The sequence below is a fragment of the Dendropsophus ebraccatus genome, chromosome 7 (genome assembly GCF_027789765.1).
Source record: "Dendropsophus ebraccatus isolate aDenEbr1 chromosome 7, aDenEbr1.pat, whole genome shotgun sequence".
NCBI lineage: Eukaryota > Metazoa > Chordata > Amphibia > Anura > Hylidae > Dendropsophus > Dendropsophus ebraccatus.
In genome coordinates this window covers 42,972,799-42,990,952 of record NC_091460.1, presented here as the reverse complement: position 1 = coordinate 42,990,952, position 18,154 = coordinate 42,972,799, and the positions used below count along the sequence as shown (strand labels likewise).

The 18,154-nt window shown below is 40.0% G+C and overlaps 2 protein-coding genes across 4 annotated transcripts in view; both read left to right on the top strand.

Annotated features, from left to right (window-relative positions):
* The window catches only part of LOC138797363 (solute carrier family 2, facilitated glucose transporter member 9-like), a 70,602-nt gene extending 56,597 nt beyond the window's left edge, over nucleotides 1-14,005 (top strand). For 2 of the 3 annotated variants that reach the window (XM_069977409.1, XM_069977410.1), the window contains one exon: nucleotides 2,466-2,548. In XM_069977409.1, the coding sequence (XP_069833510.1) occupies nucleotides 2,466-2,527 (62 nt within the window). In that variant the 3' untranslated portion in view covers nucleotides 2,528-2,548. Of the gene's footprint in view, nucleotides 1-2,465; nucleotides 2,549-13,685 lie in introns of those variants that run through there. The other variant, XM_069977411.1, reaches the window with a different exon arrangement.
* A 2,887-nt stretch (nucleotides 14,006-16,892) lies between these two features.
* Nucleotides 16,893-18,154, top strand: part of LOC138797364 (solute carrier family 2, facilitated glucose transporter member 9-like) — a 133,337-nt gene continuing 132,075 nt past the window's right edge. Inside the window, exon 1 of the mRNA XM_069977412.1 lies at nucleotides 16,893-17,016. The gene's annotated coding sequence lies outside the window, so the exon portion shown is untranslated. The remainder of the gene's footprint in view (nucleotides 17,017-18,154) is intronic.

Genomic DNA, 18,154 nt, shown 5'->3' with positions numbered 1-18,154 from the left:
GACACTCCACAGACTCATAGGAGGACACCGGGGAAACGAGGACAGGTAAGCATAATCTTTTTTTTAGTTTGTTCTCTATGTGTATTAAAATGTGCTGCTGCCACCTTTACGAATTGTAGCTGTATAGAATCAAACTTTTTGCAATGCTCATAACGAATATCGGTCCATGAAGTTCAGGCTCATGTCTAGTGATGATCAGTGAGAGATCCAGGCATCAGACCTCCACAGATCATACATAGATGGCCTATGTAAAAGCTAAGTTATCAATGCCATACTCTTGTATAAAACCCTCTATATGGAATGTATCACCCGAAAAATATCTAAAATTTTTGGTGGTATTTTTATTGAATTACCCATTCAATAGCAATTTTTTTTAAAAAAATATTACACTGGACAAAGAAACCTATTGTTCATGTTCTCTGCCACTTAACAACTTTGCTGTATAGATTTTGATAGGATCAGCAGAGAGCCAAAAATAAATGACAGCTCGAAGCTGTGATCTCACAACATTTTATTTTTTATTTTTTTTTAATATCCGTTTCAAATTTTAAAAAAAAAATGCCCAAGAAAATGTTGTTTGATCATAGCTAGAGATGAGCCAACCTGGAGCATGCTCGAGTCCATCCGAACCCGAACTTTTGGCATTTGATTAGCGGTGGCTGCTGAAGTTGGATAAAGCTCTAAGGCTATGTGGAAAACATGGATATAGTCATTGGCTGTATCCATGTTTTCCAGACAACCTTAGGGCTTTATCCAAGTTCAGCAGCCCCAGCTAATCAAATGCCGATCTTTCGGATGGACTCGAACCCGAACCCGGTTCGCTCATCTCTAATCATAGCCTTATGGTGTGTTTACAGAGACAAATTTATCTGACAGATGTCGGACAAATTATTGATGCTAAAGCCAGGAATGGATCTGAAAAGAGGAATAATCTCTATCTATCCTTAATGACCTGTTCTCTATTTATAGTCTGTTCCTGGCTTTGGCTTCAATAATCTGTCAGATATCTGTCAGATAAATCTGTCTGTGTAAACACACGCTTAGGCTCCCAAAGGATTGTTCGTTCATCAAATATTGAAGGTGTATTGCCACTTAAACATCTTTAATTGGAAAAGAAAACCAGCTAACCCCTCCATAACAGCCATCGCCTTTCCCAGTGCGCACCACAAACCTCCCAAAAATAAGCAGGTCAAAGGGATCAATGTTAATGTGACTGGAAATCTGTCTGTCAGTGTGATTTTCTATCAGTGCCACCAGCATAATGTATTACGTGGTGCCCATTGAATTCCAAAAACTTTCCATGTAAAGTGTGGACAGGCTCATTTTCAACTATGCCTTACTATTTCTGGTGGATTATTACAGTAGTAATGCTGGAGAGCAATGACGTTGTCCGTGGCTATAACCCCACTCTTGGAAAGCTAGGGGCTCATTTATTCTTGAATAGAGGTCCTCTGTTGCCATTGCCCTTCACTGATAGTAGTATTGATACAGAAGGCACAGCTAATGGTACCTACCTATAGACACTTTAGAGTGTACCTGTCGTAATAAAAATTTTTTTGACATATCATAGAGACTTGTCAAATGTTTCGATTGGACCAGGTCTAGGTGCTCAGACCTGTACCAATCGGGAGATAGAGCGGGGAGAGGACCGCAGCTGCAGCAAGTCAAATCTCCGCTCTGAATTTAAAAAAAAAAAAAAAAAGAGTTGGGCTTATAACGGGCTCCTATGGAGCCCAACTCTTTCTTTTTAAAAAAAAACTTGGAGCAGTGAGCAGACGTGCTCCAGTTGCAGTCCTCTCCCTGCTCTATCGTCAGGCTCAGACCTGGTCTCAACAAAACTTTTGACTTATCAAAAGTTTTTCTTTCTAACAACAGGTATACTTTAACCTTGTTGCCTGAGGGGCATGTATTCTGTTTTTGTATTTCAGAACCCAATGTACTTTTAACAACATCTCAGCATTCCATCCTACCCAACTCATACACACTATACTATATAGCTACTAAAGGAATTTATTGTGTCAAAGACTGTGTGTCCTCCTACTTTATGCCCACAGCAATCTCCCTCCGCCATGTTAACCAGTCTAGCTGATAGTAGCTTCTTTCCAGGACTCTCTTTCTAGCTCTGATTGATGCATCTCAGCCATTATTTCTTATTTTCTCCTCCACTTGACATTGAGAAGCAGATGAAGGAAAGGACATGCTTGTGATGCCATGTTTTTGATTAAGAATAGGATTTGACAGGGATAAATATGGCCCTTGGCTTTCTCATCTACCAGAAGAAGCGCAATTATTTCTGTAATTATGAAGTCCCAACAGATATCTTATTTAGGTATATGTACTTTTTTTTTTTTTACCGATCTTTATGTGTCTTTTGCCCTTTGAGGTATTCATGTTTTACAATAATTTACATGTCCTGTCAACACAATGAGTTTTTAATGAATATGGATTTTTATGCATTTGCACAGATTTATGGAAATTTCTATTTGCGCGTTCTGCGGGATTGGATTGCAATGAGTCCTATACATAGCTGTGAATTATTTTAAAGGCCATAAAACAAATAGCCCGGAGTCCTGGATTGGATTTAGTTCTGAAGCCTGAGAACGTCACGGTTTGACTGAACACGTCTGTATAATGTCTGCAGTAATGTCTGCAATTGTATTTTTATCCCGCTGATCCCGAGATATGGAATAATGGAGAAATCTTATGGTTGTTAGTCAATTACAATAACACTTCATGTAGAATTATAGACACAGAAGTGACCCAGCTAATTGAGGTTGTGATGGTGGAGATCAATGTGTGACTAGTGTTCCTTAGCATTAGAAGACAACCTATGCTCCTCCACTACCAATGCATTTTAATATTTGTTGTTGTATACACACAATGTATCATCAATAAGATCTAATAGACCAAAGTATCAAGCGATTGGCTCCACAATCAGCCTCTCCGGTTCCCCAGGTCCGGGGAGTTTCCTGGTCTGAGCGGGAACCTAGGTTGTGACATGTGCGAGCCACTCAGCCAGTCAGCGGCCATAATGGATCAGAAAGCTGACGGGGACCCGGGGACTAGAGCAGCAGAACGTGACCACCAGCATTGAAGCTGGAGAGGTAAGACAACGTTATTTTTTTTTATCCTCCTCTCTCCCCAGCACTTGTTAAAAAAAGTAAATTTTTACCGAAATTCTCTTGCTAGACCTTTGGGCCCATTACACTTTCAGATTCCTGATGCTATGGAACGTTTTCTCAACCAGTGATCAGTGTCTGACAGAGATGAGTGAAACTCCTGAAATTAGTTTATTAGTCCGATTTATTCTGAATAACTGTGTCCCTAACCAAAATGCCCCGATTGCCCTGAAAAGTCATATATTACACCCTAAGGTCTGCTAGCTTTCAGGTTTCAATATTTTTGCAGGTTAGGGTTTCCTGTAGCAGGGCAATATGGAGCATGATTGAAAAGGCAGAATATGTGACCTCTGTGGGCCAGTAGTAGCGGCTACCAGTTGAAATGTATCCAAAACAAATCTCAGAAGGTTTAGATTTGTAGAATTTGGGGGAAATTAGAAATGATTTTGATATGTGCTGAATAGTGTTGGGCGAGCATGCCTGATGCCTAATCTTGGAGTGCTCAGGTTGCTTTTTAAATATTTGTGCTACTCTATTAACACAGTATGTCATTACAGTAGCACAAATACTTCAACAGTTTTGAAGCTCCTAGCTTCATTTATTATGATTCTATAAGCTCTGAAACTGTTCAAGGGTACAACACAGTAAACAGTTTTGCAGCCATACTTGTCCATCCTCTTCCCGATTTTGGTCCTCGGCTCAGTCAATCACTGGCTGCGTCAGGACAGCACAGTGATTGGCTGAGCAAGATGACCAGAATTGGTGCTGGAGAGAATCATGAGGAGCGGGGACAAGTAAGTACGGCTTTGTTATTTTTTATTATAGCAGTTTCACAGTATCTGCATGTTTCTGCAAGGCACATTAGAACTCCGGTTGTATGCCTGCAATTGCCAGCATACTGCCACAGTTATAACCTTTTTTCATTCTAATTTTTGTATATGTTGTTTAAACATCTCTTCAAGGGACGAAATCTCCAAAACTTAAAATGGAAAAAATGCAATAAATTATTCAGGCACCCTTTATTCTGCCGAGCAGGGGACACCTGATTAAATGCTTCCATCTCCCTTGATTTCAATTGAGCATTTTAGTGCTCACTCAGCACTAGTGCTAAATAAATTTACTCATCTTAAAGAGGTATTCCCATCTCAGTTAACATAGTTATTCTTGTTTGTCCACATCATTTTTTTTTTTTTAAGTAAACTTCTTTAGAAAACTTGACTTCTTCCCATCATAGTCTGTTCTTTTCTTCCCATTGTTGACAGCTCATTTTCTAAATTACCAACCACCACTTTGTTATATATAATTTGTCAGATTTTTTTACATATCAAAAATCTAAGCAGTGTAACCTTTTTATATCCATTGTACCAGTGCCTGGACACGTGAGCTATAACTAGACAAGCCTTCATCAAGGTGCGGGTCAGATACAAAAGAGAAAAAGAAAAAAAAAGTGACTACAATCAGAGAAGATGTTTGTAAGACTATGACGCATACTTCTCTTATTTTTCTAAGTAATCCCACATATTACAAAAAAAAAAAAAAACAACGAAACCTTTAACACTTAAGAAATAAGAAAGTGACAGGAGTTTCCAGCAGTTAAGAAATATTCATTAAATTCCATGACTACTTTGAAGTATATTCTAACAAACACGCTCTACTTGTGTACGGCAGCACTGTAGCCTCAGGTGTAGTAGACTTTCTTCGGATACTTATATTTTCAGTGCGTAATCGCAATTTCCAGAGTCACAAGGCGCCTTTATTCCCTCATGAAAGATAAATGTCAGGTGCCTTGTCACTTCCTTCTTGATCTTTCTGCTGAAAAAAAAACAATGAATAAAACATCAGCTTTTCGCTCACTAGCTAACATACTCCGCACACTTCTCAAATGAAATAGCAAAAGCAAAAAGTGATCCCAATGTAAGGTAACATCAATACATAGTTTTCTCTTCTTGTTACCTGGATTTTCTTTGGATTTTCCTTTTTGCTTTCAATTTTCTCATTTCCCTCCATTTGATACAAAGACTGAAAAATCATATTAAAGTTGATCCATTCTGAATTAGATTTTTTTTAAGGGAAACTTGGCAAATTGTTAGTATTAGTAACAAAGAGCACCAGTACAAGGCTCAGCAAGGTAAGTATAATGTACTATTATTATTATTATTATTATTATTATACTACCCTAGCAGAGATTATTATATGCCATTATAATAAAAGAATAATTTTCAGAATAAGTTTCAGCAGAGAGAATACATGCACACTTTCCATTTAGAAATATAATTTAAAGGCAAACTAATAGCCGGTTAGAAGAGTCTAACCTGCTGTTATGTTCCAATAGGGCCATGGAGGCTGAGAATAAGATAATTTTCTTACCTTCACCATCAACACCGTTTTTTGCAAAATCGTCAGTTCTATTAATATGTAAATTAGGCAGTTTAGTGCCCTTGGGGCGGGACAACAGCCCTCAGTGGACCCATGCACCCCACCGGCCACCCCTCAATATTCATGAGAATGGGAAGGCTGCTGGGGCCAGTAGAATACTATCATGCAGGCATGAATTTGCACAGAATTGCGGTTCAGGGACATAACATTACCCCTTTACAAAGAATTACTGTATCCTCATCTAAAACAGTGCTTCTCAAATAGTAAGGTTTTTCAGATGTTGGTATGATGCAAATGGGAAGGCATTTTATTGACTGCTACACTGTGAACTGTGAACTAGCATTGCAGGAAACATGACAGTAATGTGTACTTACCTGTCTCGCTGGCCCACAGCTGCCGGACTGCGAGCTGCCTGTTCCTTGCTGCTGTCAGTGTTTTGGAAACATCCTGTGACATTCCGCTCTCTCAAGAAATGGCTGGTCAGCACAAACAGTATAGACTCTTTGCAGTAATTTCTGGATGGAGCGGAACATCACCAGATGTTTCCCTCCCCAAAAAATTACAGTGGAGGGGAATGGGCGTCCCAACGTCCAATAACCTTGAGGAGTGGGACAGGTAAGTATTCATTGTACCTGCAGGATCCACAAGTAGTAAATTATCCTGGACAACCCCTTTAATACACTCACTTACAATCCTGTTTATACTACTACTATACATGGTAGTACTGTGTATTTTTGCAGAGTAATGTACATAATCTGTGTTCTACTGAAACTAAATAGCAAAATGGCAAGAGCAAGACTTTTATTGCATTAGACACCCAGAAGGTTCTAGAAAGTGCAGAGGTCCCCTCTCTGCCAATCAATTCTCTATATAGTTAGAAGGATATCCTTTCAACCCAAAAGTTAGTTCAGAGTTTAGTGGAAAGTGTACAGTCAATACAGAACCCAAGTCATAGCTTTCACCTCATCGAAAATGTCCAAAACCCAGGAATTATCAGTCCTATATAAGGGGTTCCTTCTACATTTATTTGTGTACATAAGTCTATTGGTCCAGAGCACTGAGTACCATTACACCAGTGAACTAGTTTGTGTACATATGCTTTGTTGCAATCCAGGATTTGGTGGGCTTCGGGCTAGGCCTGGTCATCTAGAGTAGCTAAAGGGGTAATAAACATCAGTATACACCATGATGCTGGCAACTGTGGACGAACTGAGGAACTGCCAGTAACAGGAGTATTCTGCTGGAAGCCAACCGGTGACACGGCCTGTTTTCTTTTGGAGATTACCTTTGGGACTGAGAGTAACTATAACCCCGATCTAGTGGTTTTGCAGAAAAACAGGAAGGGACCCCCATACCTCATCAATAACCTCAGCCTTGCTTCAGCCAAACAAGCTGTATGTTACATGCCAAGCTGTTGGGTCTGGATTATTACTAAAGTTGTGAATTTGTTACTGCCTATTCAGCTCAATGAAGGGAGATTGTTCAGATTAACCCATTGAGATCCTCTTATACAAATATATACAAGGACAATACAGAAAATAAGGTAGACTGTTGTTTACTGTAGCATCACCTGAATAAATGAGAGTTTGAACAATTCTCTCCAGAGACCTTGAGGTGTCTTTAGAAATGTGTGGAATAGGATACCTCAGGAACTGCTATACGCAGAATCAATTGTTGCATGAACGGCTTAGATGATTCATTGAAATAAAATAACTTCAATGCTTATGTAATATTCCACACGTTGTTTGTTCAAGGGGGTCAGGAAAGATTTTATTTTCTCAATGACTCATTTCTTGTCAAGTTTTCAAGTTATTTTCCTCACTTCTTCCCTTTTATCCATATAATCTTCTGCTTCCCTGGTTGAACTTGATGGATATACAGTATGGTGGGGAAGTTATTTTCGTACACCGTACTTAAATTAGGCCTCGCCCCCTTTTTCCCATGCAGATTCACTAAGCGGTGCATGCCTGTTAGTAAATCCCCCTGCGCCAAAAATCTACATAGGGCGACTGGGGGATAAGGCAGGCGTATGTCAGGGAGATGGGGCGAATCTGCGCTTTCTCCCTGGCGTACGTATCAGACGGAACCTTCATAAATGTCCCCCTATGTCTTTTTTGGAATCTTAAAGTGTACCTGTTTAATTTTTTTATTTTTTTACTTTCAGAAATCGATAGTACAGGCAATTTTAAGAAACGTTGTAATTCCATAGCCGAAAAAAGCATTTTTATCATGAAATAGCACTTTGATGCTCTCCCCCCTGTCTTTATTGTTCTCTTTTAGTGATGAGCGAGCATGCTCGTCCGAGTAACGAGTACCATCGAGTACCCTAATACTCCATCGAGTACCAAGCTCGGACGAGCATCTCGCGATACTCGAGGAAATCTCATCATCCGTTTCCTGTAAGTTTGGGTGCTATTTCTCACCCAATAAACATGCAGGAGACTCTTTGGTACATCCTGCGATCATGTGGGACCCATTCATGTCGATAGCAGCAATTGGTTGGCCAGCACAGATGACCCTGCCATATAAAGCGCGCAGCCGGCAGTACTTGTTTCAGACGCATGCTGTGAGAGATTAGGGACAGAGCTGCTGCTTCTCAGGGAGAGTGTCAGTGTAGGATTTAGCGTTCCAGTAGGCAGGGAATACAAGCAATACAAACAAACAGACCTTTTCAGGGCTGTAGGCTGCGTTCACACTACGTATATTTCAGTCAGTATTGCAACCAAAACCAGCAGTGGATTAAAAACACAGAAAGGCTCTGTTCACACAATGGTGAAATTGAGTGGATGGCCGCCATATAACAGTAAATAACTGCCATTATTTCAATATAACGGCCGTTGTTCTAAAATAACAGCAAATATTTGCCATTAAATGGCGGCCATCCACTCAATTTCACCATTGTGAGATCATAGGCTTTCTGTGTTTTCAATCCACTCCTGGTTTTGGTTGCAATACTGACTGAAATATACTGACTGAAATATACATATACTGACTGAAATATACGTAGTGTGAACGCAGCCTAAAAGCGTTTTTTAATAGTATTACTACAGACTGCTGGCTGGGAGTTGCAGTGCTGCTACCACGATTTACTCGGAACACTGTTGTGATCGGCTGCTGGCAGAAAGGGGACATTAGGTATTGCATACAGACCCCTAAGAAGTGCTCAGTGTACTCTTTTTTTTATTTTGGGGCTGGTGGTCCTGCTGTACTACCTTGGATTGCTGGGATTTGTAGTACACCTGCATAGAACTTCACTGCTCATTGAACGGGGGTATCCCAGCGTGTGTCTAGGTCCAGCCACTACCAGATTGGACCGTACAGCCCCCCCTAAACTAGTGGGTACTACACTGTATTGCTGGGATTTGTAGTACACCTGCATAAAACTTCATTGCTCATTTTAAGGGGGTAACCCAGCGTGTCTAGGTCCAGCCACTACCAGATTGTACCGTACAGCCCCCCCAAAAATTGTGGGAGCACAAGCATTTTGCCTGATTTCTGTATTTTATACGCAAGACCTATCTAATTTCAATCACATCACAACTGCTTTCACAGAGTAAAGGGTGTGTCAGAGAGTGTGTCTAGGTCCAGCCATTACCAGATTGTACCGTACAGCCAGTAGTGGATTATAATAGGGGCGTTTCTGTATGTTTGTTTGTTTTTTGGGTGTGGGAGGAAACCAGAGTACCTGGAGGAAACCCACGCAAACATGGAGAGAACATACAAACTCTTTGCAGATGTTGCCCTTGGTGGGATTTGAACCCAGGACTTCAGCACTGCAAGGCTAAAGTGATAACCACTGAGCCACTGTACCCTGTTATTAAAATAGTCTGTTAATATGGAGGCCAGTGAAGGCACAGCAGTAGTCAACATGGATGCCAGTGAAGGCCCAGCAGTAGTCAACATGGATGCCCAGCAATAGCCAACATGGAGGCAAGGGCAGGCACGCTGCAAACGCTGTGAAACGCTGCAGAATCGTGTGCACGATACAAAAAAAAAACAGTGACTCTTAACCCCAGTGTATCCCCCCTCTTTATCACTGATGTGGCAATATTGAAAGTACCCAGGGCAAGAGAATTCCCAGCTGTTCCTTGTGTTACCATCTGTACAGTCTTAGTTCTTTGCTGTATGTATGAAGAATATTGCATTATCCCTTTTTTTTCTTAAAGTATTTGAAGTCACATAAAGTAATTTCAGTATTCTTTGTTCTTTCTGTTATGAAAACTATTTGCCCTTTGTGTAGGCGAGTCTTTGAAATGAAGACTATAAGTTATTCATACGCAGAGCTGTGAGTGGGATGTAGGTTTGCACACTGTACACCGGAATCTAGCATAATGTAATTAAGTGGACGATTCTTCCAGGATGGTGGAGGTGGCGGAGGTGGCTGGGCATCACATTTATCCCTTCCCTACTTGTGTGTATTTCCCTTTAGATTTGCTATTGTCTTTAATCCTACACCAAAACTGTAATGAGTTTTTTTTTCTTAAATAAGCAGTGGCTTCCAGCTATAAGGAAAGACTTATGTACAATTAAACTTAGACTACCATATAGCTTACTAAAGCCAAACAGAATGATAACAATTGGCGTCAGTGTTTTGCAGTCTGTTAATGTGAACAAGAGCATAAGAATGTATTCTTTTCCATTGACTATGTTAGATCCAGCTGTTGCCTAAAGGCCCTATTCCACCAACAGATCTGACGACAGATTATCTGCCAAAGTTTTGAAGCCAAACCCAGGAGTGGATTTGAAAAGAGGAGAAATCCAGTCTTTCCTTTATGACCTGTTCTCTGATTTTAGTCTGTTCCTGGGTTTGGCTTCAAATCTTTGGCAGATAATCTGTCGTCAGATCTGTTGGTGGAATAGGGCCTTAACATCTTGTAACCAATAACACGCTACCATGTGGTGGCCATGTCACGATTAGCTCTAGAATAATGTGTTGACCTGTCTTTTGAACAGCAGAGGTCAAGGAGAGGTCATGGGATTAAATGTGTTGAGTGTCTATGATAGTGGGTAATGATGAGTGAATTTGCCTAAAGTTCTTGTTCTGCAACGTTTGTCCAAACTTGAATGCTCAGCCCTTGACTCCCAGCATCATGAGAAGTTGAATGCTGCCCTAGGGCTGCCAGAAAAATATTCAGCAACTTTTCTAGGCACTAATAGTCGGCAGATTGTTGAAGCGCGGAGGTGTGGTTCCAGTGTTTCTGAAACACCCACCCTTGTTGGCTGTTCCCAAACCATGGTATTAAAGGGGTACTCCAGCGGGAGGGGGCACTTTTTTGCTGGGACCGGTGAGGAGGTGGCTGAGGGAAAAGACGTCCACTCACCTCCCCGGTTCCAGCGTCGGGTCCCGCATCGCGGCACTTCAGTGCCTGGTTCCCAACTGCTTCCGGGTGTCTGACGCCGGTCCGAGACAGGACGTCTCAGGTCTGCTCAGCCACTCAGTGACAGAGTTGGGATCTGTTTCGATCATCACGTCACGTCTCGGGCCCGCGTCAGACACCCGGAAGCGGCCGAGAACCGTGCACCGGAGCGCCGCAATGCGGGACCCACCGCTGGAATCAGGGAGATGAGTGGACATCTTTTTGCTCAGCCACCTCCTCCCCGGTCCCAGTAAAAAAGTGCCCCCCCGCTGGAGTACCCCTTTAATATCGTATCAGGACTGGGTGAACCATGAACAGACTAGTGATAAGCGCACATCCCAATATTCGGTTCAGATCCCGAAAATGAACATAAAAAAAAAAGATTGTGATCGGTTCGTGTTCGCCGGTCACTCACAAACAAATAACGAACGTACAGTAGAAGCATACATTTTGGTCTATACACATGCGCACAGATTATCAGGTGCAAAGTGTTAATTGCGCAGTTGCGTACATTACAAAATAAAAGTTTAAATATGTTCGAAAATGATCGTTATAACCATTCTGATCATCGAAAAAATTGTTTGTGATTGACGAGCAAGAACAATTAGCGTCATGTACGGACATTTACGAACATGTTCCCTCATCACTAGAACAGACATCTGACAGGTCACATGTGGTTGAAATAAGAGGCAAATGGCAGCTGTCATGTTTGGTATTTCAGTGACAATGTTCTACAGTAGACCAACTGACCAGCAGTACAACAACAGAAAAGTAACACAATAACCACACAGCATACCTTGCCATGACTGGGGTTCATTGCAAACAATGCACCTCCCATAAGTCAAGGGAAGATGTTGTTGACCTTGAACTAATAAAAGAAGACTGTTCAAAATAGTGAAAGTGGAAAACCAGGTGCAAAAATTACATTTCTGCACACACATACCCTATGCTCCAAAAACTGGCAATTTGGATATTATAGTACTAGTCTAAAATCTCAATCAATAAATTCATGACCTTCATTGAATTTAATATACATACTGTATATATCCAAGGTATATCTGTACATCACACAGTTCAAAATTAGTTGGGAAGAGGTTAATAACTTTGCTTTGCAAAAACATTTGGTGCATGAAAAGCAACTACTTATCTTTCTATAAATCTAGATATTCAGGCTGTAGAAGGATGAAATGCTTCTCCTTAGTTACTTATCGATCAGGTTATTTTCATATTTTCATGTTTTTGATTTTGCTTTTTCTGTAGTGACTTTTCAGCAGACTTTTTATTAGCTATGCTCAGCTCTCTTTAATTCCAGGGAGGTTAGGAGTGAAAGTAGATCAGTACTTTGTAGTCAACTTTTCTAAGGGGCTTCACCTACCTGTATGCATCCCAATGCTTCCAGATACTTTGATGCACTGCTAAATTCTGTTACCATAATGTAATTTTATCCAGTCAATACATATTATAACGTTGTTTGTTTTTTGATGTTGAGTGTTCATCCCTTTATCTGGCCTTTTCATCTGCTATGTAAACTTCCAGCCTACAAAACTACAGGAGGCAGTAATTCACAAAATTGTATGTAATGAAGGCATACATTTATTATAATTAAAGAAAAGAAAGATGATAAGAGAAAGGTAGCCATACAGAATGGGAAAAACACAAGGGAAATGCTTTAGTAAAAATCCCATACAATAATAAGCACAAAAAAAAATCTAGGAAAGCTAGCAGGTCATTTTAACCCCTCCAGCTGCTGTTGGCAGAAATACTGTAGTCTCAAGTAGAGGGCCCAAGAGCCTAAACCTTGCCCACAAAGTAATAATGTAGTCATCTGCACATCACATTACACTTTAGTTAAAACAAAAAAGTGAAAAATAAATAAATTATATATATATACATATATATATATATATATATATATATATATATATATATATATATATATATGTGTGTGTGTGTGTGTGTGTAAAATACAACTATTACATCATATAAATACTCTTTAGATGGTAAATGGAATAATAAAAAGATGCAATTTATGATAACATATAATTGCGTACAGCAGTATAAGTAAGTAAACCCTTAAATATGTGCTCACAATTATAGATAAGCTAATCTGATGAGTTATAATTTTTGTTAGATTATTATAAAATTTATAAGTGCCTTGAGTATCATTGAGTAAACATCCACAGTGTAGGGAGAAAAAGTATGTGAAGTCTTGAATTTAAAGGTGGTTTACTCATCAACTATTTGCAGGACTCTAGACGCTAGAGGCAGCCGGCTGATAAGCCGACTGCCGAGCTAACGAAGTTCTAGACTAGTACTGTAAACTTATTCATCTCTAGTTGCAAGGCTCATTACATGTACATCATTAGAGCTTCGTCTAACAAGATCCATCACATGCCCAGGGCAGATTTTTATTTCCTGTAAACAGTGAAATTCCTATAAAATAATGGATTGCAGAGATGTTGAAATAAGATCTAGAAAGTATATATTAAAAAATGTAATACTTTTAATTACACAAAAAATAACTGGATTACCTCTTAAAATGCAAACCAAAAATATATTGGAAGCGGCCCCACAAGTAAATTATTCTGCTCATATTCCATTCTCATGCTTGTTTTACTTACTGCCATTATTAATATTTCATTAACATTTTATTGCTTTATATTATGTCATAGAATATATGAATCTGTTCATTGTAACATGAATATGTTAATTTGTGCTTTATAAATCTTTAAGATTACCAAGAATTAAATGAAAATATAGGGCAATATAAATTCAGCTTAATAATAATAATAATAATCATCATCATCATCTTGTGTCTTCTGTCTGGAAACAGGTTTCTCTCTAGCTTGATCTAGCACAGCCCATCCCAACACAACCCAGCTGAATTTTTCTACGAGATGATGCTTAGATCCCGGCTCCTTCCCTGAAAGAAATCTGATCTCTCTGGGCTTCTGAAAAAGTCAACAGCTTCACCACTTCCTCTTCATCTTTTCTTGTGAAGTCAACTTTGCCTCTCACCTATGACTTGTTGGGATCATCCCCCTCTTCCCTTCCTCCCTGCTAGGAAACAGAACTTAGAGGGGTACTCCAGATAAAAAAAAAATGTTTTCAAATCAACTGAAAGTCATACAGATCTGTAAACTAATTCAGTTTAAGGGTACAAACCCACTTGACGTATTTGCTGAGTGAATCAGTCTTAAAAATAAGCAGGCAAAACGCAGGTTGGCTTTATACGATTGTTCTGCGTTAAAATACGCAATTGCGTATTTTTGAAGCGTGAAGCTTGTTGTTAGCAAAGCATCAGTTGTTAACAACCTGTGCGAAAAACGCATGTAGCTTCATGCTTCAAAAATACGCAATTGCGTATTTTAACACAGAGCAATTGTATAAAGCCAACCTGCGTTTTGCCTGCTTATTTTTAAGACTGATTCACGCAGCAAATACGTCAAGTGGGTTTGTACCCTTAGGCTGGGTTCACACTATGTATATTTGAGGCTGTATTTGGTCCTCATGTCAGGTCCTCATAGCAACCAAAACCAGGAGTGGATTGAAAACACAGAAAGGCTCTGTTCACATAATTTTGTAATTGAGTGGATGGCCGCCATATAACGGTAAATAACTTCCATTATGTTTTAAAATAACAGCACATATTTGCCATTAAATGACGGCCATCCACTCAATTACAACATTATGTGAAACTCTGCAGCATTATCACCCTGTGTGCATTTACCCTATGGTGTCTTTAAACCCGAGCTGTGTGTGATAAAGATGATTTCCAGTTATTAGAAAGAAATCCAATTCACAAATCACAAATCAAACTCTATGGTCCTTGCTTTTACACATTGTATAAATGTTCTTGATAGAAAGCAATAGAGAACATTCTATTAAATATGTAATGGTTCTCTATTGGTATTCTGTACTGGTTCATAGGATTATGGTATACCTGTATAAAACATTGTATAAATCAAATACATTTCTATAGTAAATACATTTTTTATTTTATCAAGCTTTCCGTGCATTTCTTGAAAGGAAGGATGTATCTCAAGATATTGAAGTTGTGCTGGCAGAGACCAAGATACAGAGGAAAATTAAAATGGCTTCTGTATTTGACCTTTTCAAGACACATTCTGTAAAGTGGCAGGTCATAACCGTTATAGTAGTGATGGGTTCTCACCAGCTCTCTGGCCTCAATGCTGTAAGTATCTGCTTCAAAGATTTATATTATAGTACTCACACCACTGTATACCATTAGACATTTTTGCAAAGTTCAGAACAAGTTTGGAAAGATGGCATGAAAAATGTCCCAGTTCCCCTGGTGTATGTCCATGTTTCCCCCAGTGTCCTCTTTCAGGTATCCGCTTTCTCCAGCTGCCTCCAACTCATTCAGCTAATCACTGACTGAGTCAGGACAGCGCAGTGGTCAGTAATTAGCTGAACAGGCTGTCACTCTTGCTGGAAAGTGACAGTCTGCTCTGCCAATCACTGTCCGTGGGTCTATCCTGTCTAAATCAGTCAGTGATTGGTTGAGTGGGCTGTCACTCTCGTTTTGGGAGTCTGTCTTGAGAGTGGCAGCCCACTCAGCCAATCACTAACCTGTCCTGATATGTCTGTTTTAGAAAATACTTGCATCCCCCATGAAATACCAATGGTGGAATGTTTTTCTTAGAGCGCTGTATTTTGATGTGCCTCTTTTGGTATTGATCATTCTTTTTACACAGTCTAACACTTTAAGCACTGATTATATCGTGTTAAAGGGACTCTGTCACTAGGTTTATGCTGCCTTAAATGTCGTTCTCCTAATATGCAGGAAAATATGATTCTTGCTCCACCCCTCCTCCCGCCCTCTAGTGGCTGATTGACAGTTGACTTCCTATACACAACATAGATAGATAACTGCCAATCAGCAGCTTTTGGGCAGAGTTTGTTGATGCTCATGAATATCCACGACTACTGAGTGCACATACATAATGGAGAGGACTATTCATTGTCCATGGTATTCAAGAGGATATCGCCGAATCAGCTGCACAGAACAATGAAGAACAATGTAAGTGAGTCATCTTTCTGTTCAGCTTCTCTGTCACTAGTTTATGTTACTCTTAAATACAGCAACATAAACCAACTAGCGAGCATTAGCAAAAGACAATCAGTTCTGGACTAATTTCCATGTCCAAAACAAAGCAGTCACTGCCCAAAACTCTGTTCCCATTGATGTCAATGGTTCAGCTCCCATTGAAGTTAGTGAGAATTTCAGGGCCACCTTTCACCCCCCAACAAACATCCCTTCACTGCCTGTCACCATGTCCACTGACCCAATCTGCATTGAATTTCACTTGGAGGCTGGACGTTCAGGTATCCATGGAGATAACCATGGCTAGACAGTAATGCACGCAACCCCAATTAGATTGAAGTGGGGGCTGCGCACAATACCATCACGGGTACATATTGTGTGAACATACCCTTAGACCGTTTAAGAGAGTTCTAACACAGTTGATAACATATTTCATTTACATTATCGAGAGGAATAAATTAAGGTTAAAACTTCTGTCCCGCAGCGGCCTGTCTGAACTGACAGACTGCTCAGCCAATCCATGGCCAGGACCGCTGCGGCCAGTGATTGGCTGAGCGGTCTGTCAGTCCAGACAGGCCGCTCCGAAGCTGCTGCGGCACGGGACCAGGAGAAGGAGAAGACCTGCGCCTGGACAGGTAATGTATGAAACAAGGGCTGCAAGGACATTGGTAACGATGTCCCTGCAGCCCTTACTAAACGATTGTCGGGCCGTGAAATAGGCCCAGTAAACAAGTGCCGATCTAGCAGATCGGCGCTCATTTACGTACATCGTTGATCGGGCCGTGCTCGGCCCGTGGAATAGGACCCTAAGACATGACATTGCAATTATTTTATAGTGAATGCAAATGTTTATAGTGAATATAGCAAATATTAATCGGACAGGTGCACTTTAAGGTCTACATTGTTGTGTAATCTAAAAGCCTTTGATTTTATTTTTGAACAGCCATTTATAACACTTTTTTTTTAAATGCTTTAATCCACCATAGATTTGGTTTTATACTAACAGTATATTTGAAGAAGCTGGTATACCATCTCATGCTATTCCATACGTCACCTTATCCACCGGGGGCTTAAGATTTTGGTTGCTGTTGTTGCTGTAAGTAGGCCTCTGAATTTATTTTTTGTAAGTTTCTGTAATATACCAGCTCTAGACCACAGTATAATGGAAAAAAAATTGGTATGTGAAATATTCCCTTGTTCACAACATCTAGACTATCCACATGTAAACTATTAGGAATAGAGATGAGCTAAGCGAATTCGGTGAAGCAAGATTTGCTGCGAATTGCACGAATCGTCAATAAAGCATACAGATAGGTGAAGTGCTGCGGAATCTGTGTGCGCTATACAAATAAAACAATTATTATTATTATGCTTCCTTCTGTGAAGTGAATTCATGCCGATTTGTTAGGCCAAAAAAATAGGGGCCTGGAGCGTCACTGGGCAGGAGAAAAGGTTTAGCCATACTCCCTAGCACCCATTTAATTAACTAAAGGCCCCTCTGTGATGTCAGCACCTCGCACCTCAACCTCACATCACAGAACACCACACCTCCAGTGCTTCAGACCAGGATGGTGACTGGGAATAGGCCAGCACTGTGCCGTGGCCGTGGTTCTAAAAGAGGACCGTGGCACTGGCATCCTCGGTCTTTTGATGTAAAAATCTTAAAGCGATGTACCTGCTGGTACAGTGGCTTTAAAAGGAAAAAAGAAATCTAAATGAAATTGGCAGTTGGTGCTACTTTAACTAAATGGGGATAGAAAGGGTGCCACACAAGGGTACTTGAAGGGGGATTGGAATGTGTTAAATGGTTTATTAGAAAGTCTATATATTTTATGAGGCTGTTTCACCAAGGTCCACTGCTGTCCACGGCTGAAATTGAATGATTGACTGGCTGATTGACTTCTTTTTAAATTGTAATTTTCCAATTTTTGACAATTTTACCAGAACGTCTTAACAAATTCATCATTCTGTAATAGTCTCAGTATTGAAGCTTCTATAGTTTGGCTCTTTTTTAAAAAAAAATTAAAATTCCATTTGTGAATCATAACGAGTTTGACCTAAAATTTGTGAACCTCGCAAAACAAAGTTTCGGCTGCTTTGCTCATCTCTAATTAGGAACATGAGTAGAGATATTGAAATGAGTAGAGATTATTGAAACATGCTTTTGTTATACATATGTTTCAAAGTGTGTAAAACCTTTTATTTAAAAAATGTTTTTGTGACATTAATGTTAT